Source organism: Rattus rattus, chromosome 8 (genome assembly GCF_011064425.1).
Source record: "Rattus rattus isolate New Zealand chromosome 8, Rrattus_CSIRO_v1, whole genome shotgun sequence".
NCBI classification, from domain to species: domain Eukaryota; kingdom Metazoa; phylum Chordata; class Mammalia; order Rodentia; family Muridae; genus Rattus; species Rattus rattus.
In genome coordinates this window covers 4899651-4924896 of record NC_046161.1, presented here as the reverse complement: position 1 = coordinate 4924896, position 25246 = coordinate 4899651, and the positions used below count along the sequence as shown (strand labels likewise).

Here is a 25246-nt window from a genome sequence, read left to right as displayed (position 1 = left end):
ATGGAACTAGTAGACAGATAAGTCTACTAGTTAGGGTGAAGCATTCTTTCAGTTCAGTCGCCTCCCTAGCCATCTAGGTACTTCCAAATCAAGTGATAAAGCCATGCACAGAAAGAGCCTCTCTCACCAGAGCAGAGAATGCCATACAAATGGGGGCTCAGATCCCAGCATGCATATGAATTGACTAGGGAGTGCCTTAAATTTTGGAGAAGTGCTTGACTAGTTTGAAATGGAACCAAAAATAGTCCTCTGGTAGTGACAGGAGTGACAATTAGCTCTCAGAAGCAGATTAGGGTGGTTTTTTTGGGGGAGGGGGTTGTTTTAGTTGTTTTTTGTTGTTGTTGTTGTTTTGATGATGATGATGATGATGATGATGATGATGATAATGTGATGCGTATATGTGTTTAAGAGAAAACGTCACAGTGTCTATCTGTCTGTCTGTCTGTAACTAGAGTGCTATTCCTCAGGATCCACCCACCCTAATTTTTATATCACCTCTTATAGCAGCCACTAGGGAAGCCCTGGGGTTCCCCAACTCTGCCCTGCCTGCAATAGCACCACAAGCACCCAGCTTTTTCTTTACACCCATTCTAGGGATCACACTCACGGCCTTGTACTAGCAAAGCAATCACTTTTCCAAAAACCCCACCACACCAGGCCTGGACCAGACCAAATAGGGAAGGTACGGAGTACTCTTTGCCTCTGGCTACTACATGGAGAACAGAGAGTTGAGACTGGAGACACAGGTGAATCCTAACAGAAACAACCAAAAGGAAAGGAGCTCTGTGCAAGAAGGAGCTGGAGACTAAGGTAAAGTCACCAGGAGTCTTCGCACAGGTTGGTCCCCATAACCTCAGAGAGGGTCACTATCACTTTTATGTGTGTCTCCTGGTTCACACCTGGCAGAGCCCATATTAAAACCAATAACTGTTTCTAATCAAATCTCTCAAACATCAGACTCAGGACATAGTCAACAAAGAGATGAAGAATTTAAAGAGAAGCCATTTTATCTCCCACGAAGCTTGACTGGGTAATTAAAGGAAATCCAGCACCAATTCCCCTTCCAAACTCCAACTGCATAGAGATCTAAGCTAAGACGCACAGCTGAGGCCCAGAGGTCCATATGCAATCATTTTCCCAAACCAACACTGTTCTACATGACATCAATTACATCCCCAAATCCCCAGAGGTCAAGTGACCTCAGAAACCAAAAAGACAGTTAGGGAATGCTAAAGCTTCAATGAACTTGAGTTTACATATCAGACTCAAATTCTTACTATCTCTGATTTCATCCTGTACCCATCATATACTGAGAAAAATTGAGTAAACACCACTTAGCATTCTACTTCTAATGATTTTTGTTTTTAAGTACAAATGAGTGGTTTAAAGACCAACAGATTTCCATAGAGCACTTGCCAGCATCACCAGGGAAACCAGTTAGCCATATTTACCAAATAAGGCAAGTTTTTTCAATGCCTGGAATCTTTCTACAGTGAGCTCACTCTGCTTCTTCCTGGGTTTCCACAGTCCCCACAGGTCATGCTCATGACTCCCACACAGTCCGTAAATCAGGAAGCTCCCATCTGGATGTGAAAGGAATGTCTCCAAGCCTCGTTCGGCTTGTTTTCAGATCACTCCTGGCTGCATATAGAAGTGTAAGAGGCAACATACAGCCCAACTGCAAGCAGTAAAGAGCAGTATTAGACTAAACCCATTAACGGAATTAGTGAGAGCTGTTTGCTCCTGTGCCCACATATGGCAGACTTTACCTGACGCCTCTCAACAGCTGAAACTGTCGCTCATTTTCCACTCAGGATTCCACACACCCATGTCCACTGATTTCTAATTTTCTAACAAATTACTCCATTCATATTGCTCAATTCCAAAGAAATGGCTTTCCATTTTTAACCATTTCTATATAGAAAACTGCTACAAAAAGACAAAATTTCAAACTACATTGTATCTAATAAATCTATGGCAAAATCTATAATCCTTTTACCTCGCATTCACTGTATTGGGGAGAGGGTTACCTACTATATTTAGTAATTGTGGTCTTGATATGAAATCTGCCTGTCACAAACGTGGCGTGGTTTTCACGTGACTATTTCAAGACAAATAGTTCTTCATCTTTCTCTTCTCAATGGTCTGTGCCCAGCCACACCCATGAGCAGCAAATCAGAAGTTTGTTTCCGAGGAAATAATTTCATGAAAGTAAATATTACAGAAGTAAGGAAATCTGCTGTTTGTGTTACAAAAATGAGTTGTAAGCAAACTGTACAAAGTCACAACCAAGTATTCTTTCTAGAAATGCTCTGGTCTTCAAGCATGACACTTGTGCTTTGAGTATTGTATATATTTCTCACAGGTACTTGTGTGAAAACTTGGTTCCAGTCTGGTGGAGTTGAAAGAAGGGAAAACATTTAAAAGGTGGAAGGTGATTAGGTATCTGAAGGGAATTTATGGGACTAAGAATGTAGCTTAGAGGGGGTTGTGGATTTAGCTCAGTGGTAGAGCGCTTGCCTAGCAAGCGCAAGGCCCTGGGTTTGGTCCCCACCTCTGAAAAAAAAAGAATGTAGCTTATAGGGTAGAGCACTTGCCCACCATGCAGGATGTCCTGGATTCAATTCTCAGAAAGGCATAGACCGGGCAGGCTAGCAGACACTAGCACTCCAGAGGTAGAGACAGAAAGATGAGAAGTTCAAGTCTTCCTTGGCTACAGAGCGAGTTTGAGGTTAGCCTGGGCTACACCAGACTGACTCAGAAAGGATCAGAAAGCGAGCGGATAGTGCTCTCTTCACTGTTAGGAGAGCAGAAGGTTACAGTCAGGTGGGGGTACCTCCCCCAAATCTCGCTGACTTCCCTCCTTGTACAGATCTCCCTTCTGCTCCTGCCCACTTCCCTATCTGTGAATCTGTCATGGGGCCACCGGCATTGTCTCTTTGGGACCTCCCAGACACTCAAATTATTAACCAAAGAAGCTTCTTCATTTTGTAAGGCAACCTCGGGTACTTTGTTAACACAGAGTAGAAAAATAAAGGAGCCAAATCACCATACAAGTACTAAGTCTGAATGTATTACCAAATGAAAACTGAAATTTATTTTAAGACACAATCTTTTTTTATTTTTTTTCAGTAAGGAGCCAGGGAGTAAATATTTCATTCTTTGTGGACACATGCTGTCTTGTGCAAGTGTTCTACTTGGCTAATGGAATGGAAAAAGTTAGAAAACAGACAAATGAATGGTACCGGATTGCAACAAAGATTTCATTTCTGGGTACTAAATCTGGCTTTCATGCAATTTGCCCTGATATAAAATATTATTCTTTAAATTATAACAAAATTAAGAAAAATACTAACTGTTCACATCTCGTGGTCCACAGACACAGACAGGTAATTTGCTTGGCCTATAGCTTTCAACCTATTCCTTAAAAGATGAAATTCATGTTTAGGATTATCACAGGAAAAAACCCTTAATTCCACAAGGAAGAATTAGGAAGAGAGAGCGGCCACCCCAGGTCCATCATAGAGATATTTGGTAAGAGCCATTACCATAGCCCAGATGACACAGATGTCACACTCCCTTTAGGAATTTCCTAAAAGCATCCAAGAAGCAAGAAACAGTGCCATATAACTTTTAAAGGCAGCTATATTTTAAACCTGAATGCCCCCACAGCCCCACTGTATATTTGATAGCAGCCTGTAACACTATTGGGAGAAGAAGTCAGGAAGTAGGGCTTTGTGGAAAGAACTGAGGTTACTAGAGCTGTGTCCTTGAAGGGGATCTTGGGACTCCAGGTGTGCCCCTTCTACAGAAGAGAGCACTTTCTTCTGCCAACCATCCTCTGTGATGTGTGCAGTACTGTGGGCAACGTACCCAGGGCAACGGAACTGAGAGGTTACGAGCTGAGCTTTGAAACCACAAGCCAAATTCAATGAAAGAGCAAAGACTGATCTCAGGCACTTGTTACAGTAATGAAAAACCATGGCACAGTAGAGACCTGTGCAGGCACACAAAGGAAAACAGTACAGGGACAGGAGCTACACAGCCAAGGCAGAGACAAAGGTTGTCACCTTTGTCACGAAACCTGAGACCCAACATAAACTGCAAGGAAGACAGAGGACTTCAAGACATCTGTGAGTCACTGGAAACGGGGCAGTAGCAGCTCAGAGCACAGGCATCCACGACCTGAATGAAGCCCAAGTGGCCTTCTGCCTGTGCATTCACTGCCATACACTCACATGTATATATCACACACACACACACACACACACACACACACACACACACACACACACACACACACACACACACACTGAATTCTAAGAGGGTTTAGTCACTCTATGGATTGTATGACACTGGTAATTTATATGTTTAGTTTCTAACAGTGCAACGGAAAGTACAGGAATCTATCCCAAGGAGTAACATCAGTATGCAGTTAGTATACATACTAAATTATGGTGGAAACCATATTACTTAATGTGGTTCATATTTTTAAAAACTTACAAACAAGAACAAAACCTCTAATCCCCCGGTGTGCAGGAAGCACCTCAGACACATCACAAATGTTCTACACTGTGACAGTTCCTCATTTCTCAGCCCTCTGCTTTGCCTGGGAAGTCAGTTCCCCTTTGCACTAATTGGAAATCTTCAGGCATTTTTGTTTGTTTTTGCTGTAGTTTTTGAGAGAAAGTCTCAAATAGCTCAGGCTGGCTTCAAACTCACTGAAGCTAAGTCTTGCCTTGAAAATTCTATTCCTTCTGTGTCTACCTCCTGAATGCCAGGACTACTGGCAAGTGCTACCTCACTCATCCAGGACTCTGCCTGTCTTAGACCTGCATCTGATAAATGCTGACATTTCTCAGTCCTCTGCTGATCCCCACTGGTCAGCAGACTAGATTTGTTCTTCTCCCATGTTTAGGAAATAGTCTTCTAATGCTGCTCTGTCATAGCTCTTGGTTTCTGACATTTTCTCTTAGTGTGTGTGTGTGTGCTGAGGGTAGCAACACGGGCTATTTGTGTGTCCTTGGGACTGAGCATGAAACAGCTCAGTACTGCCTGCAGAGAGAGCATTTCAATGTCTAGGACAGATGACAGCATGCTAATAACACTTCAATGACTCAGAACTGGGAAGGACAACCTGGGCGTAATCATGTCTGTATGCCAAGGGTCTCATGACTTTGGAATAAAGAAACTGAAACTTTATCAGAATTTCACCAAAATGTCTGCTAAGCAAGGGGTGAAGGGAATCTAACTTAGAGGTTTCTAATATTCAATTTTTATCTCATTAGATGACGTGAGGAATGGCACTACATGGACACTTGTTTATTGTATTTTGGTTTCTTATGTCTGAGCATGTGTGTTTAAATTGGTGTAATTGTATGTGTGTGACTATGCATACAGAGGCCAAAAGTCAGTCTATGGAGTGTTCAGCTGCCATTGAAAGCAAGGATTTAAGTTAGTCAGGCAACGTAGGAAACTTCATTAATCCCAGCACCTGGGATGCCAGAGCAGACCTTTCTCTGTGACTTTGAGGTCAGCCTGGTCTACATAACAGCCTGGTCTACATAGCAAGTCCTAGGCTGGCCAGACGTACATGGTGAAACACTGTCTTAAAACAAAACAAACATTTAAAAGTTTGTCATCATTTTATCAAGAAACATCTTTCCCAGAATTACCAGAAGAAACTAGATTTGTTACCAAAAAGAAAAAAAAGAAAAGAAAGGGGGGAAAAAAGACTTCATTTTAAGAAAACAAGTTTGATTCCTATCTAGTCCTGACCACTGAAGAATGCAGATAAATTTAATATATAGCAGTATTTCTCAAGATCTCACCGCACAGATACTACCGTGACGTAAGCAAGGCTCCACTGTACTTTATAGCCAACTACCATTTATATATGACACATGGAAATGGTTCTAGCATTTTTAAAAAGTATGTATTAGACCTAAAAATGGATCATAAGGACAAAACAAAAATAAAACTTGTGGGAATGCATAAAACATTCCAAAGTATGGGAATTCACCCAGTGATGTTAAGCATTGCTCACAGGGAAAATATTGGTAATTTCTTCTATAATTTAGGTTTAATTAAATTATAATATGAGCACCTAATGTCTTGTTTTATTTAAATTAAAAATTGTTCAGCAGGGGGGCTTTGGGTTATAATCTAATTTCAAACACTAGCTTCATAGATGGCTCTGCTGTGTCAATGACTAACATAAAAAAATTCAACACATCAGGACATAAGCCTCTTTTTCATTTTTCTTTTATGTGATTGTGTTACTTTCACACATGTGTATGTAGCACATGTGTTCCAGAGCTCTGGGAGGCTGGAATGTTGAATCCTTGCAACAGGAGTTCCAGGAGGTCGTGAGCCCCTAACTATTGCACTGTCCCTTCAGACTCTATGTGGAGTCCATGGACGATGACACTTGTCTACTCAGAGACAACCTTTATCTTCATGTGATGTCATCTGGCTGGTTTGAGTGGTAGTGATGAGGACAACCAGAGCTGATCCCTCAGAAGGAGTTGTACATGTGTGAACACACGATTAGCTGCCAAGACAGTCCCACGCTGCTGGCTTGAAAGAGGCAGACACTGTACATTGCCAAGATTGCTGAATTCAGCACCAAAAACTCTGGACTCAAGTCCCAGAGGGAGGTCATGCTTACCTCTGGGTTACTGGCAATGCCCCTTAGTCTCTTGGAGTTTCAGGTGAGTCATGTAAAAACAGTGGCAGCTTCCTGTGGTAGTGCTTTGCCTTTGTGCAGTGTGTCTAACCCAAGCAATGTCCGTCCAAGGTACCCCTGAGAACCACGTTGTATCAACCTTCTACGATCAACATAGGCCTGTCTCCTCTACGATACAATGTGAGGTAAAGTGCCCTACATATGTGCTGACCTGCTTAGACAAAACCCACCAAACAGTCACACCTATAGCAACTCTGAAATAAAAGCAGGGAACGTTTTTGTCCTTACGATGTAAACACAAATTCATGTTCAGAAGATTTTAGTTTTTAGTTAACAAGGCTTCAATTTCCATTCGTGTAACATAAAATGTATTCCTAGGACCTCACTCTTCAAATGAGCTCATGCACGATCCATTTTGATGAAGAAAGAAAAGAAATATGTTTTGCATTTACCTAAATATGCTGTTCTTAGTCAACAGCCATGTGAATTTCTTCCTCTTTGTTTAAAATCTGACCCCGCCTCAGCTTATTTGCTTAACTTCTACATTCTTCAGGCTCCTTACCTAAGAATGGTCTAACAGCTTCCTATCTATGCTGGTGGCTGTGAGGAGTGAGGAGTTTACATGTAAAGTGCTTAGGAGGGTATTCGGTTAATTACAGCAAAGGGTGACCATTGTTATTGTTTACAAATACGACTAATTACTAACCATCAAAACTTTTCAGGCTCGCACAGGTAGTGTGCTCTCCTGATGATGCTACAGCTGGCGTTGGAGCGAGCACTCAACAGTTAAGAACCTATACTGAGCAGGGCATGGTGGACACACTTGTAATCTTGGGACGTGGGAGGCAGAGGCAGGTGGATTTCTGCGAATTTGAGACCAGTCTACTGTACAAAGCAAGCTTCAGGACAGCCAGAGCTACACAGAAAAGCCCTGTCTGGAAAACACTTGAAAAAGAAAGAAGGAAGGAAGAGAGGGAGGGAAGGAAGGAGGGAGGGAGGGAGGGAGGGATGGAGGAGGGGAAGGAGGGAGGGACAGAGGGAGGGAGGAGGAGGGACAGAGGAGGGAGGGAGGGAGGGGAGGGAGGAGGAGGACAAAAGAACATGTGCTGCTGTTTCAGAGGCCCTGAATTAAGTGCCTAGCAGCCCATGCAGGTGGCTAACAATCACTCCAGCTCACTGCGATATGATGCCCTCCTCTGTCCTCTATGGGCAATTGCACTTACATGCACATACTCACACAGAAACCCACACTCATTTTATTAAAAATAGCATCTTTAAGAAAATAACTTCAACAAGGAGAATTGCAGGTGGATTCAATCTATTCAATGGCTTATTATCTGCCTGGAGAACTGAAATGTTTTTATTGAAGAATTCGCCACTGGGTAGCCATAAACAGCACATGAAAACCATACCAGTACCTGTGGGGCCTGTTGACAACAGGAGAAAATGTAAGCCATAACCTACCAAACCAGCACTGTGAACCATAAGCCACCCCCTCCAGATTACTCTCACCACATGTCCAAGACTGTCCACTGCACTGCATGGACAACTCACAAGGTGAAAAGTAGCTTTATCACTCAGAACGTCCTCAATTCTCCAAGATCATCTGAAGCCATGTATATGCATGAGACAACAAAGCAGACTACAGCCATTTTTTTTTAACATGGACAGACGCTGTGGTTGTGATATAATTCTGGCAGTTCTGCCTGGATTTCTCTGCTAGATACTACAAAGTAAAGTAACATATGCAAGGCACATTTAAAAATAATAAGCAATGTTCAGAGACAGAACTACTATGGGCAGAACAAAGGGATGTTTGTGTTCTGTTACAGTCTTCAACATGAACTCAATGTAGAACAATGGAGCTAAACTTCACAGTGACTATGGCTGCGTTGTTTATTTCTGTATTAAAATCACAGACGAATGTTCACATGACTTCAACTCTTCAACTCTTCAAACTCTCTCAGAAATGAAAATCAGCATCTTCAAAAGCATTTCTAGCCGAAGTGAAAACAGCTTTCACTTTTTATGGCCAGGAGTTCTCAAGTTGCTTTTCTCTAGGAAAGTAGTCAGTGTTGAGCATCTAGTGTGACCTGGAGACTGCAGGGCCAGCCTGGGAATCTGTTAACTAGCTGAGTTTGAAGTGAGGAGGTTTGGCCACACCTAGGATTTTTGGTAATTAATATGCATTCTGCACAGTCCTCTACTTACTAAGAGTAGAACTGAATATTTCACAAAGGAGTTTTCTGAGGAGCAGTACGGGAGCCTGGAAGAGTCAGAAGACTGCTAGTGTGGTAGCCAACTTTGCCACCAGAGGGGGGCTCACTAAGAAATGATCCCTGGACCTCCTTAAAGTCACTTCCATTTTAAAAATGTGTGACAATTACAGCTGTGCATTCTAGTTTTGCAGTGTTTTATTGAGACATGTGGTTGTTGAGCAAGAACTCAGGTGAATACAGATGCTATGACAGATACCTCTCAAGCTATCATTCATGGAGCTGAAGCAAGGACAGGGACTGAACCCACACTCTGTCTGGAACCGAAATGAGCTATCAGGACAACTTGGAAATCAGAGCAAGATGCTGTCTTAAAAAAAAAAAAAAAAAAAAAAGGAAAAGAAACGAAGGACTCTGTCTACCCTCACCATCAGAATCTACACAGGAACAAGGAGTGAAGGAGAAGGTGTGGCTGTGCCTTGCCTCTGTTCCTTCTGGAAGCAAGGAAGAGATTTCCAGCACAGTAGCCCTGAAGGCTATGATTTAGCTTGCTCTGTAAGAATGCTTTTCTGGGTATATCCAACACACTGGGAATTCTTGCTAATAGTAATTGTTTTGAATCCCCACTTTCACTTCATGTTTACAGAATATAAACAACATTGTCATGAGATAAATTAAAGCAAATATTCAATCTAACACATGTAAGAGGTCTGTCCTGCAATAGAGCTCAATTCTTCATATGCTATCAGACCAAGAACCTTCCAGTAAATACATCCGTGACAACTGTTTATAGATAAGCCTTCTAATCTCCAGCTATGCACAAAAAAGCAGGACCTGTCTCCTGTCCTCTAGTTCAGTCACCTATCATTAATCTTCTTGAATGCCTTTCTCTGGTACAGCCTGCCTCCTTCCCACAACTGGAGCTCACTAAGAGCCCGACTTTCCACAGTGGAGGATCAGGTGTCTCAAAGCTCCACGGAGCAACAACAGAATAAGTCTGTGGTTAGGGCTCTGATCCACTTCAGCTGAACACCATCGTCTGGCTATGAGGCCAGAGACACTTGATTCAGCGTTTTTCACTCCAGTCCACAGGGTGAACAAGCTGGAGAGTTCGTTGACTGCCACGGAAGACTCGAGGCTCATCCATAGCCTGGTCTTCCCATCCCAGATGGCTAATTGGCCCCAAAATGCATAGGGAAAATTTCACTGGACAGACTGAACAGTTGCAGTATCCTTTGGACAATTAGGTTTACACACCAAATAAGGAAATCTCCGAATAAAGAAGCCGTGAGCAACAAATAAGACATATACCCTCACGTATGGTTGCTTCATATTCCCAGAAGAAAACTAATAAATGCTTGACTTCAGAAAAAGATACTTGCTTTTAATTCACTTTTCCCCTGACTGAAGATCTCTTAACAATTCGGTAGGAACGGTCCGAGGCACATGAAACAAATCAACACAGACGACAGACAGGTATTCCCGCTCACTGGGTTTGTATTTAGCACCCCAGCTAGTGGGTAATGGCACAATATCCTCGTGTATCTGCAGTTGTTCTGACCAGTGACTGGGATATTCAGGACATAAACCAGTGGGTGTTGCTGCTCCTGCTTGAGGGCAGAGGCTCCTTCCTTAGCCTTCCCGGGAGAAGGCAGCAGTCTACAACTGAAATCACCTCTTGCAGGATCAACTGGCAAATGTGGCCCATGCTAAACCCAGAAGAGAAGACCTCATGAGGCTCAGGATCCTGTTTAAGAAACACGGAGGAGGCGGAGCACTTGCATCTGAAAAAGCTTTGCTTGAGGACCACACCCCGATGTCCACTCATTACGCACTTCTCCCTTTCACTCTGGGTCACACTCTTCTGTGCATTCTGTATGGCGTTAGAGTATTGTCCACTGAGATGTAAGGGAAACAGGGTAAGGATCCTATGTCTCTTGTTTACGGCTGCGTTCCTTAATCTTATCAAACACTAGACTTACCAAGTGGGGCGACCATGCAAAAAGTAAACATTTGCTGAGTTAATTAGCAGGAAGCGTTCTGACTCATTCTTTATATGAAATTTGCTATAAATTGGTGGAGGACTGTACTCAAAGCTCTAATTCAAGCCAAACACTGATAACTTATTATGGGAAACAAGGCAAAGAAGTATTCATTCAGTCCTTCGAGAGGGGAAAATGTCACTTATCAAAGAAAAAAGAGTGTTGGAAAAGGGGCTGAATGAGGAGGTCTGCTTCCTGACACTGCCATAGCACGTAAAACATCAGTAGAACTTCACAGAAGAGAGGGTAAGCTACACCACAGGAGAGAGAAAGACTTGAGCAAAAACACGTGATGCTTAGGTGTGTGCACTTGGGGGAAAGTAAGCTTCCGCTGTGTCTGATCCTGAGTGCCATGACATGTAGCCAGGGGCCAAACCATGGAAGATATTAGGATTAAATCTTCTGCTATTGTCACAACCACTGATGCTCTCCTGGGAGGAAGAATGACATGATCCAAAAGGACAAATTTTGTTGGCAAATAAGAGTGGGGGGTTGCTGACCAATCAGTAAGACATGGCATTGCTACAGCCATAAAAGATGGAGGAGAGGGAAGAAAATAATCCCCCAGATTGTCACAGATTGACTACAAGAAGTCCCATACAGAGAAGAGCAGGGATAAACACAGGAGGGGTGTGCTAAGGAGTTCCATGGTAGGGGAAAGAGGGTAACGCAAGAGGTGACCATGGGAAGGGGAGAGAGGCAACGCAAGACGAATATTAATGAGATTATATCAGACACATGTTCTAAGTTGTCAAAGAATAAATTTTACAAAAAGAGTGGGGGAAAGATAATGCTTCCGGTTGTAAAACCCTCACAGTTTAGCAAGTGCAGGAAACGAAAGTCTAAGATGGTGGATTCTCATGAGATGGTTCGTCAGGTACATGCTGCCAAGGCTGAAGACCTGAGTTCAATCCTCAGGAACCACAGAGTAGAGGAAGAGAAGCAATTGCTGCAAAATGTCCTCAGATTTCCACATGCTTACTCTAGGACGTGTGTGTGTGTGTGTGTGTGTGTGTGTGTGTGTGTGTGTGTGTGTGTGTTTCCTCATGATATTTCCAAATATTTACACACAACAATGACCCAATAAACCGGAATAGAAAGGCTTTCTGTCAAATGTATTTAAAGTTTTTTTCCCCATAGAAACCTTCATCATGAAAATATGACAAAGAATAAATAATTTTTAAAACTTTCTTTTTGAGTTTTGATAACATTTTCAGTATATAGTGACCTAATGTTTTATTTTATTTCCAGTAAGAACAAAGCTTCTTTTCTTTTATGAATCCCCATCCTGATCCTCTTCTCAAAAAAAGTCAATTCCCAACCATTGCGGAGCAGGAGGAACCCACATAGCACTCACATATCTCCTCTACTTAGCAGAAGAATAATATCATTTATTTCTAAAAAGAATTCCAGTCTTTGTAATAGGATTTCTTTAAAAAATTAAAATGATGTCATCCTAAACATACAAAATATTTAAAAATACAAAATATTTTAAAAGGTCATTCTAATTTCAAAACATTAGCATCTGAAATTACATCACCTGTAATTAGTAGAAGAAGGCAGAAGGAAAAAGTCATACTTACTTTAGCTGCACCGATCTGCTCTTTTCGAAATTTCTCAAGGGGTGCGATTAACACATCATTAGCATTTTGAATCTGAAATTAAAAATGCATATATATTAAACTCCATACAACTTCATGTCAATAATACTGAAAATGGTCTCCGTTTAGCCTATATAATGCAATTTTTGTTCTCAAGCCTGATTCTATAAAAACTTCCTAAACTTCATATCCTATTGCATTTTTTACCTGATAATGGAGTGGGTTTTATGTATGATTTCTCTTAATACTAACAAAACTGTGGGTAATATGAAAGTAAGTTCTTAGAGTACTGAAACTGTTTTGAATGCTTATATTACTTCTACATTTTAACTAAGAAAACAGTGTCTTGAATATTAAGTTTACAAATGCCTTTAATTACACTGGTTTAATGTCACCTCTCTGGGCATCATCCTAAAACTGGCACAGCTCTTCCACTTGTCACTAAGCTGCTAGAATTCCGTAAGTACAAAGGGAAAAAAGGCTCCATGACTTCTCTTACCTAATGAGTTTCCTTGCACTTGGGATTTGCCTGAAGGCTCTGGTGATATTTCCACCGAACTAAAACAGTATCTGATTTCATTTCAACAAAGAACACTTTGTCTCCATGGTCCAAGTGGAGAGTCATTTAAACGTTAAAACAGATAGATCTCTCAGTGCGGGTGGGTAAGATACCGCAAGGGGGTGTGTAAGACACAAGGGCATGAACCGGACAAACAGAGGCAACACACACACACACACACACACATACACACAAAATACACACACAAACACACTGACACATACACACTGACACAAACACAAACACACAGACAGAGACACACACACAGGCACACACATATAAAATACACACACAAACACACACATAAAATACACACATAAACACACTGACACATACACACTGACACAAACACAAACACACAGACAGAGACACACACACAGGCACACACACATACACAACAACTTTCAAAAAGCAAGCAAGAGAAAGACCCAGTGACAAAATGAGTGATGTCTTTTCGCATTGCACTCACTTGGTATAACTTGTATGACTTGTTCTATATGCAGCAAGTGAAACGCTGAAAAACCTACTTTTCACATGTGCTCACTTAAACATGTGGTTTTATCCAGTTACAGCTTTTTTGTAAGCATGAAATCATATGGTTTTTCCATGCATTTAAAAGTCTTATATAAAATGCCAGTATTTTTTATTTTTACTTATTTCATCATTTATTTTCATAACTCTGGTTAGTCTCTGTTGAGTTGTACTTGCTTTTTAAAGCCTGTGTGTATGCTTCTCTCCCTCTCTCTCTCTCTCTCTTCTCTCCCTCTCTCTCTCTCTCTCTCTCTCTCTCTCTCTCTCTCTCTCTCTCTCTCTCTCTGTGTGTGTGTGTGTGTTTCTGGAACTTTGGACACACATGTTCATGTGGAGGTCAGAGAAAATCTTGAGTGTTCTCTTCACCTTCATACTTGTTTCCTGTTTGAGAAAGGGTCTTCTGTTTTCCTGACAGTGCACACTGGCTAGCTGGCCTGTGAACCTCTGGGAATTCTCTGCTCTCCACCTCCCACCTCAGCATAGGAATGGTGGGAGTGATGGAGGATGTGTGACACCAAGTCCAGCTTTAAAAAGCTCTGGGAATCCAGATTCAAGTATTCCTACTCGTTCAGCAAGTGTTTCCCCACTGAGATAACAACCTAAGTTGAATTTAGTTGTTAAATTCCATACTCTGAATGCCCAGAGGCAATGCAAACAAAGGCAAAACCAAAATGCTGATGCTACTCCCATGACCCTGGCATTATTAACTCCAAAGTCATGTTTCCAGGGAGGACTGACACAAGAGGGAAGACTCACCCTGTGTGGGCAGGGCCACCTCAGGGCTTGAAGTCAGGAACTGATAAGAAGGCCCAGCGCAGAGATTAAAGCCACCGCTTACTAGGAGGGAAGTCACACTTGCAAACCCTCATCTGAAATGTGCCAGGAGCTCAAGTGGTAGACAGGCCCGGCCTTGCTGGCATCTTAGCACAGACACTGGTAACCCCGAGACGACTCCTCCCTAGGCTGCTTGGGGTGTCCAAAAATCCGCAGGAGAAATAAATACGGTTTTTAAATTACTTATATGATTTTGGCACATGCCAGTTTCTCAGTTCACATTTGTCTCTCCATCCTCTGCAGTCACCTCATCTTCACAAACAATTTAAAAGACAATTCTCTGAAGTAAAAGAAACCAAAACTCAGACAAATCTAAAGGCATCATCCACCAGGGCCCTGCCACCGGTTCATAAACTTGAGCGTAATTTTTCCTTTAAACCATTGTAACATTGTGGAATTTTTGCATCTAGAGTTATATGTCCAGTCAATGGCTGCTGTTCGTAATATGCGGATGTAAATCCAAGAGATTCTGATACAAAGGCTAACACTAAATAAAGGTCACTAAGTGGATTTACGACCAGCTTTGGCTATTCTAAGCCTGGTCTTTGCATCTCTCTGGGGAATGTGGGTTCTCCTTTGTGCACACTCCCAATCATGTGTGGAATTATCCAGTTATGTTCTAAGCCACAGACAAAACGAAGGAGGTGAGAAATAATACTGTGAGAAAATTAAAAGACACTGTTGCTCCTGAAAAGCAAAGGAAAATGGTGCTCAACATAGCAAAAATCCACTAGTCAGTTTGTAAAGAGGATGTCATTTGTGTGACAAACCTTACTATTTTCTTTGTTTAATCTAGATAAATACAATTTTGGTTCACACAGGACACTGTCTCCTCATATTTAGAAAGCAAAACCAAGAAACAACAAAAGGTCTGCTAAAGTCCCTCCTAGAAGTGCAATCAAGTCACAGAGTTCGGGTAGATCCACACTCCATTTCTGTGACTTGGTTTGACTTTGAAGGAGTAACTTAGGAAAACTACAAGAACAATCTTAATATTGTCTTGATAAATAGTGGTAAAAATTTAGTCTTAGAAACATCTTACTTGACATTATTTATAACCCTTATTAATTCTAAACTGTTGGCTTTATTTTTATAGATATTGGCTCATAGTTAACATTCAAAAATATTTTGCCAATGACTCCACTTATTTTCGGGAAAAGAGAAGGAAATCAGATCAAAGACTCTAGCACCATGCCCTGTGTGAACTTAGTCCATTCTCAGCCTATTCCCTGATGCTATACAACACTGGATGAGTCCCTAAAACTCAGTCTAGTGAAGAGGAAAACAGAATTTCATTTCATAGCTTGCTTACAGAAATGCCATCTTTTTGTCTATCATATGCTTATTAAGATTTATAAAGCATTGACTCCTCCTATTAAATCCACTCTGTCATGATGATTTTTAGACTCCTGCAGCTGTGGGATGTAACATTAAACCAAGCTGTTAAGTTTCTCTTGGTGTTTAAGTGATTCTGGTAATCAGCCCCAATGATTCTCTGACATTACTCAAAAGCAAAGGATTCCACTGTTTTAATGTGGTTAGAAGTAAAGAGTCTCCAAACTCACTACACATCCACGATACAATTTCCTACAGAGCTTGGAAGACCAAGTGTTAGTCTACAGGAATGACTGGTTCCTGCTTTTCACTGCTGCGAAGTTGTTTGTCAAGCAAGAGTCACTGAATGAGAGGAATCATAAAGATTCCTTACATTTTTTTACTGCCCCTACCCCTGGCTGGTTAAAAACCAGTGCTGCTGGTTCTAGCCACAGTTCCTCATTAACTGTAAGGACTGCACTTCACTATATAGCAACTTTCTAATAATAAGATATTACTACCGCACATGTGCACAGGCCCAAAGCACTCGCAAATTTGAAGCAAATCTGTAAACATATTCTATAGTACCAACCAGAGCAGATGTTTGAGACAGCTATAAGAGATGATGCCATTTACATGAAAACATGGGTGTACATACCTCACTGTAGCCAGTCCATGCAAAGAAGGAGGTCTCTGCAGGTACACTTTAGAGGTACACGCAGGTACACATAGGACAGTCAATACTGAACGACATCCACAATGAGACAAAAATGGATGCTTCTCCTACTGGGTATTTACAACTGGGAAAGCACACACCAGAGCTCCCCTTTGGGATGACAAAGCAGCATCCTTCCTCTGCTGTGTCCCAGATCGTTGTCAGTCCTTCCTCTTGAGCATCATGTCTGACATGGTTGTTGGTAAGGTATGTTGGAAGGCTTCAGTAGGGCTCACCCCTTGGGTACTGACAATTCAGATTTCTACATTGCAAACTGCAATCCTTTCCCAGGTCACCAACCAAACCTCTTCTACTTGTCAACCACAGCTAAAGATCAAAACTCATACAGGGTGTGGAAGTGAAGCATGTGGACAGGACTCACAGGTAGTAAAGGATCAGATCTCAAAACTAAAAATGCATTTTATTATATGTCTTCCAAGTGTGAACAATGATGGTGAAAAAGAAAAGGCTATTCAAGCTATCAACATCACAGTTAGCCAGTTAATTCTTACTTAAATTTAACTGTTGCTTCTATATCTGAGTATTAGCCTCTTCATATTCATATTCTACTGTGAGTCCCAACACCCTAGATATCAACTGTTTAACTCTTACTCTAACTTAAATTAGTAACATTTTCCATCTAACTATTTTTTACTAGAGGTGATACTCATTTCATGCTGGAATATATGGGAAAAGAAATGTCAGCTTGGAGACCTATGCCCATGAATCTACCCTTTTTTCAAAAGCAAGGCCACACTCAAGAGTCCAGCATCATGCCCTGTGGGAACCATATCAGTTATGAGTTTATTCCCCGATGCTATGCAACACTGAACAAGTTATTCACACTAAGTAATGATAACAGAACTTCACTTCATAGCTTGCTAATAGAAACCAAATCTTTATATTTATATCTATCGTACATTTATTAAGATTTACAAAGCATAAATTGCTTCCTATTAAGCCCACTCTGCCATGCTGAACAAATGAGATGCAATCAAACACATGTCACTTCTTAAGATTACAGTAGACTCTACTACTGTAATTCAAATGTAAGAAATCTCACTAGCACATCTTCAATGTCAGGCAGCCCTTGTAACAGTCACCAGGGACAAATGGCTACCAGCCTCTCCGCTTCTAGGGTTTATGACTTCTTCTGACAAACATGAGTCACATTGTAGCTTGCTGTTTCAAAATAAAATCATATATTCCCATACAGTGACGAGACAGAAAGTCATTCGACCATGAAAGAATCAAGCCAAGAAAGAGAAAGTCAATCACAGACGTTCATCTAGTCTGATATGAGTTGGTCACAACTCAAGGCTGTGCCCGATGGAACTTCCTAAGTACTAAAATATTTGAACCAAGAGACACTTCTTTTAGCTTTTTCATGCTGTTGTTCTTAATTGAGATCACGGAGAGGTTAAGCAAAGAATATTTTTGAGCCCGGCGCGGTGCTGCATACCCACAGTCCCATCAGATAGGAGGCTAAGACAAGAGGATGACATTTAAATATCATGGCTGTACAACGAGAGCCAGTGTCAGAGCAAAGTCCCGTTAAAGTCAGTACGCATTCAGGAAAAACCTGTAAAAACCGCAGTGCGTGTCTTCTCCTACCTTGTCTGCTTTATCATTGTCCCGACAAATGACTCTTAGTACATAAACCAAAAACGATGACACTGTAAAGAAATCCAAGAAAAAAGAATCCCAGGTTGCTTTCCAGCTAAAAATAACAAGACCTCCCGAGAGGTCAAATTAGAATCGGTGCCTTAAAGGTTACTGAAAATAATTAGCCCAACCATCTGTAACTATGTGTACCTTAATACGTTGCTTCAATTTGGAAAAGAGTATGCACTTAGCATTTTTGTAGACTTTTCAAAAAGATGCTATGAACTCAAAAGCCATTCCAGAGGAGCTTTGTGTACACCGTTCAGAACCTGAGTTCCCAAGGCAAAGATAAAAAGTGCTCTGATCCCTGCTGCTTCTCCTCAGGTGCCTGAAGAGTCACTCCTGCCCAGTTCAGGAAAAGGCCTCTTTGTAGATACTGGTAAGGTGACTCTGATTACGCCTCTAATATTCCAGGGCCCCTCAGACCTGCATGCCTCTAGTGGCGCCACTATTAGATTCCAATGCTGTTGTTTGCTGTTAACTCTATATGAGGTGGTCAAAGATAACGCCATAACAGCTAGCTAGGGCATACCAACACCCCCAGGCTCCTGACAAACAGACCTCCACCCATCCCCAGACCTCAGGAACCAGAAACACAGTGCGTTCTGAGATGAGCTCATTGTAGCCTCAGGAAACTTCTTTTTTGTGTGTTTTATACCCTAATTGAGTTGAAAAGAAAAATGACTTTTTGGATGAGGGCAGGAAGAGAGAGTTTCAGCAAATAGGTAAATTGATATAATTCAATATATTCTCTAACCTCTACCCCAGCAGCAAATATATTTTAATGCGATTTCTTCTTGGTGATTTATTGTACCCTTCCTTCTATTTATCACAAAGAACGCCTTTGGCATGAGAAAATAAAATTGTTCATCTGATTTAACTACTAATTTATTATTTTAAGCAAGTTTCTGACAATCTTTGCTTAAGGAAAGAAGCTTATAGGAAGAACAAAAATTCATTAAACAAACCCCGGAGTCATAGTGTTGTGACAGAGATTACGTCTTAGTAGTTAGATTTCAGCATATTTTAATCAGAATTCTCTAATAGTTAGGTCATTTTCAATTGCTCAAACCTTAGGAAAGATGGAAGATATTATCACGGATGGGAGATTTCTTAAACTCTTTACTGCGGTTTAACAGAAACAGGAGAGAGTGCAGGGAAGAGAAGCTGTCCACCAAGAACACAGGAATTTAGCAAGATAGAGCTGTGTGTAAGAAGACAAAACAAAGCAAAACAGAACACAGAAGCTGGCCTGCCACAGAGGGATACGGGAAGTTGCAGGAGCTATGCAGCATGGGATATGCTGGAAGAAGCTTATGAGCACAAGGGGCTTTGGGTCCATGTTCCACCACGTCAATCAGCAAGGCTACACATCAGGTTTAGCATATGCACACAGGTCTACATATGTGCCTTGGTGGCAAGGGCTAACCTTTATTTCAGCACCCTTCTGCCTGGGGACAAGAATGTATTTCTTTGGCAAACAGCATTCTTAAGATGGCAATCAACAGTTGAGAAAATACTATGGATATATGTGTGTGGGGCAGTTCCCAAGGATTAGGCCTGAGAACAAAAAGGGAACAGCTAAACAGGCTGCTCCCACAGGGGAGCTGGGATGGGATTCTGGACTCGCAGGTAGCAACAACCCTGAGCTTTCAGCAGAACAGAGAATTTCTCCATGGGTAAATAAAATTATTATTCCCATCTCTCAGCTTGGAACACTAAGGCCCAAAGAAATAAAATAACTTACCAGAGATCACTCACACCTCATAGACCGCAAAGCCAGAGCTGGAAGTCAGTCTGGATCAGACTCTAACCTGCTAACCATCCTACCAGTGTTCATTAGAACACCCCCCCCCCCAGAAAAAATGTGCCGTATGGCCAAATCAAAGTCGCTCCCTAACACCATTACCTGAAGGATCAGTATACCCCAAACCAAAATATTTAATAATAGTAATAATTAAAAAACAAAGAGAGCTGTGGAACTTGATTATGAGCTAACAGATTACTGTCAGAGACTTTCAACTTTGAAATACATCTGCTCTATTTCCTGTCATAAATCATTTTGAAAGCCATGTCCTGCAGAGTACATTCCAAATAAAGTACAGGTTCATGTGGTGCTGAAGCTATGTATATACATACATATGTATATATGATTTTCTTTTTTTAAAAAAAGTCAAGCTGAGTGGAATAATAATGATTTTTCTTGGCTTATGAAGCTGTTGCAATAAAATAGCAGTGAGGTAAGAATCTGCATGGCTGGGCAAGGGGTTGGCTCTCCAGCTATTTACCTCAAGTAGAAGTATTGCCTATAGGCAAGTCTTCCAATTAAAGTACTAGAAATTAGGGGATAAGGGAGTATCCCTTAAAAACAACCATACAAGCACAACCCACTCTTGCTTCAGTCTCCGTGGAAGAAAACTTCCATGAGGTGTTATGTCACACATTTTCTTGATATAAACATGGGAAACTTGGTAATTATAACACACCAGGGGTCAATATAGATGTCTGAGGGCAAGTGCCCATGCACACATAAATGCACAGAACATATTTGTACTGTAACTACCGCTGTAGGACCGCTCGGATGTGAGCATTTAAAAAATCTCCTGGGAATATGAGGAAAAGAAAATACTCTTTCTAAATAAATAATTCCTTAATCAAATAAGCTAACTGGTTGAATTTCTGTGATGTTAAAAACAATAAAGCCAGGAGAAAGTCATCAAAAGAGAAGAGATCAGCTCTTTAAGAGAGAACTATGGAGATCCATGAATAGCCAAGAGTGGCCTTGGCCCAGCAAATCTGAAAACAGGGATATGATTTATTTTGCAGGAATTTTTTTCTTTTCAACTTTCCCAGGCATTTGAGCACAGGCTTTTAGTCATGACTAAGAGTTACCTCATAAATAAGTCCCATATGCTGTAACCCTTGTCCCTGGTCTTCTTAAAAGCCAGGTCTAGTCATAAACTACCTGCCAGTTTTCCACACTCCACAGCTGTCAAATCCCTTCTTGACCAGTCGAATGAGAAAATCCCTTCACCCCCTTCTTCAAGGTCTAATATGAGAGGTATGAGTGATTTGCCAAATGAAACAGATTCTCTTCACATAATGACGGGCAACAGAAAAACGACATTCCTTTCCCTTATCTGTGGGATGGAGACCCCAGAGAAAACACAGCCAGTTACTACCACATCATTAACTTCTGACCTCTTTTGGTCTTAATCTCCAGACATAGCTGTAATCACTTTCAGGTCACAGAGCTAAACTGATGCTTCAGATTGCCCTCCAGGTAACTAAGCTTCTCAACTGCTTTTCTTCTGTAGTGCCTGAGACACTCACAGTCTCCCCCACACATCCAAGTATTCACAATACACTGTGGGAAACCAGTTCACCTTGAAGAATCTTGAAAGGAGACAAAACAACAAAATTATTGATGTCTACTTCTTTGTCATCCTGAAAAATTAAGAGCTTTAGTGCTAACCCCTCAGGGGTTCAGTTCACATACCCTGAAAGACTGCTCCTGACTGTCAAACCATTTCCTATCTCATGGTTATCCAGGTCCCCAGACAGTCTTGACAACGCCCGTCCCTCTCACAGTCAGCAACCACATCCTGTTTGTAACACTTTTCTTTTAATAATATCCTATGAGATCCTAGCATACAAATTCTCAACAATATCTTTTAACTAGTCACAAGTTAATCAATATAGCAGTTTAAGTGATATAGCCAATTAATTATATAACATTGATGTGAGATGGAGAATTCAGGAATGAAATAAAACTCGTCCGAGTGCTACAACCTTCAAAAGACAAACAGCTGTCCACACTAATGTGAACCCATGGACACAGAGCTATTAGGGTCAGTGCTTTTGATGCTGTGCCTCTGTCCCAGGCCTGCCCTGCCTCTTGTTAGGCCAGCATCTAGGTATACATCAGGGCCTTTGATGTGGATGAATTCTCTGGGGTTATCTGTCAGGACAAAAGGAAGACAGATAATCTGAACCCACACTTATCTTACAGTTTAAGATAAGACTGCCCATACTCTCCCCAGGAGCCACGCACATGCCTGAACAGGCAGGTGAGGTAAAGATTCATGGCCTGTCTCTGACAGACGCAGACTTACTAAGCTCCAAGTCTGAAAAGAAGTGTTCCTCTCTCATGGTATCTCACGAACTCAGCTTCCAATAGGTTCGGGTTCCTCTCAGGCCTTGTCCTTTCTAGTGAATACCAGAATCAGCAACCGGTCTAAGCAGTCAAGTAACTACGGCTTCTCCTTCTAGGACATCTCCATTACCAAAGCATCCCATCATGTCTCTCTGTGGCTGCATCCTCTGGGCAAACCTACCAAGATGAACTTACACACACACACACACACACACACACACACACACACACACACACACACACACACACACACCTTGTATTTGGTTTCCCACAGAGATGATGGTGGTATCTAAACAAAAAGAGAGATTAATTCCTGCCTCTAATCATCTCTTAGGCCAACAACCAAAGACCCTCAGAAGAGGTTAACCTGTGCTTCAAAATTCCCCCTCCTCTCACACACTGCAAGCCATCTCTCCTCCCAGGTAGAGCCGTCTCTACAGGCTCAAGCTCACACCCATGCTTCCCAGGCTCACCCGTCTCACTGCCCATCTATTGAAACATTTCCACCACAGAAGTCTCAGGCTGTGCCATCACCTGACTGATCTGCCCTTACTGCTCCTTGTTTAAGTCTTAAAGGAATTTCTTGAGATTCCCAAATGATAGAGACCACCACACTACTCTGGCAGTGTGCTATGAACCTGTCAGCTTCCCAACCACAACATGGGTGCTTCCCACTTTCCTTTTGTACCTCTTAGTGGCTTAAGCAGTAGTCATTATGGAGTGCAGCTATTAGACAAAAAAAAAAATCTAAGGTATTTATCAACACAAATCCACTGGTTAGAGATGGAGAAGATATGAAGAGACAGCGTATACAAAATGTCATAACACTGTTCATTTATTTTTGAGACATAGCTGCATGGAGCCCAGAATGACCTCCACCTCTCAAAGTAACCAAGAAGAATCTTGAATTTCTGATCTTTCTTCCTGTGTCTTTCCTGAGTTGAAATGTCTGTCCTTTGCCACCCTGCTTTATACAGAGTTGGAGATTGATACAGTTTTTTTTTTTGGGGGGGGGGTTTACACTAAACAAGTGAGCTAACTCTTACTAAATTAAGTGAGATTATGCTCAGTGTTGACTTGGCATTTGTGCATGCTAACAGCACTTTCCTAATCAAATTCCAGCTCAGCCTCAAAGAGCATCCCATCCATTTATGCACTAATTGAGTATGGGATTTTTTTTATGAACCACCGGAAAAGATAAAGCCTGAGACTATAGATTCCTCCTTGTGACTTTTGCGGAAAGAAAACACCCTGGCCAATAATGAATGCAGATCACCTTCTACTGGGTGTTGAAATCTGAGCCTCTCAACATTATCTTCTGGAACCTACCATTTTGGAAATGGATCTTGAATAAGAAGCTGGAATGGGGCAGGGAGACCAGGCATGCTAAATGCTATCTGGCAGAGCAACCTGACCCCCGTCCCTGGCCATTTATTGGGGATGAATGAGCAATGGCACGCCTATCACTGTGTGCCAACGATTCAATTAGACACATAGCAACCTTGGAAGACTGAGTCATGACACATAGCTCCTTGCTGCCTTCAGCTTTGCAGGCAGAGAACACTCTATCCACGGTCCTACAGGATCCAAGTACAAGGGGAGCACGTGCGCAAAACTAAGGGGGGTAACAGAAGAGGAGGGCAATGGCCAACCTGGAAAGTTGTTTACCTCTTTAGCTGCTCCCACAGGGCCCATTTCTGCTCTCCTGCTTTATTTTGCTTTCCTTCTAGTGTTCCTGTGCACATTTAACCAGGCAGACCCCCAACACCCTGTCTCTTCACTAAATACACTCACCAAGGACCATTCGTGGGGAACCTATGGTCTAGTTATCTGCAACTCAGAGGACATTGCCTTCAATCCTTCCCACTCTACTAGTACCTTTGTGAAGACCCTGATCCCTTCTCTGGATCATTCCGTTTACTTGGTATCTTCTGGTTTCCAGGCAGTCCAGTTTGAGTTCAGTGTTCTGAAAGGCAATTGCCCCTGGAACAGGATGGATGGCTCAATACCACGTACACCCTATTTTCCTTCTGTTGCTGTGATAAAACTGATCGAAGCAACATAGAGAAAGAGTGGATTCATGTGTTCTTACACCTCCAGATCTAAGTCCATCACTGAGGGAGAGCAGGGAAGGAACTCAAATCAGGACCACTGCCTCCTGCTTGCAGCCATTCCCTTCAACCAGGACTCCCCACAGCCAGGAAAGCACAGCAGGAGCCATTGAGAATGCTGCCTCCATGCTGGCACTCTCTGGCTTGCCCCCACCTCACCACAGTACCTTTTGCAGTTACCTGCCTAGGAATGTACTGGCTACAGCGGGGTGGTCTCTTCTACATCAATTAGTATGATAGAAAACGTGAGATTACTATCCAACCAGAAGAAACACTCAAAAACTACACTTTATAACCGCCAGGTAAGAATTCAGTTAATCACAAACTAAGTATGGTAAACCATAGTGACGTGGGTCTGGGGATTAGCTCACAATGTTTCAACCACTAATTCCTGGGTTAATAAATGTTAATTAATGTAAATCAGCACTATAAGCAAGTACTCTGTAAGACAATGCCTCTCCTCTTTCACAGCTTATATTGAAGTTCAGGAAGACCATTAAATAAGCAAAATAATAAGCAAAATAATAATAATAATAATAATAATAATAATAATAATAATAATAATAATAATACTTAAAGCAGCAACAAATAAGGAGAGGCACCCGAATGAAAACAAAACAGAGAGCTGAGAGGGCGATACCTTAACCTGGCAGGTACAGGTCAGAGCAATTTGTTCTGAGAACTTGACCCTCTGCTGCTGATCTTAAACGGCGGAAGAGATGGTGAAGGTAAAATGGTTGTGTGTGAAAAAAAATGCCTTGGTGGCCTTGGGGTCTGCAAACCTCTGCCTGCCTATGGAGAGGAGACACCACAG

At 41.8% G+C, this 25246-nt stretch overlaps 1 protein-coding gene across 1 annotated transcript in view; it reads right to left on the bottom strand.

Annotated features, from left to right (window-relative positions):
• Arhgap42 (Rho GTPase activating protein 42) overlaps positions 1–25246 on the bottom strand; it is a 224626-nt gene that overhangs the window by 80163 nt on the left and 119217 nt on the right. The window contains exon 4 of the mRNA XM_032909333.1: positions 12530–12601. Within this exon, the coding sequence (XP_032765224.1) occupies positions 12530–12601 (72 nt within the window). The remainder of the gene's footprint in view (positions 1–12529; positions 12602–25246) is intronic.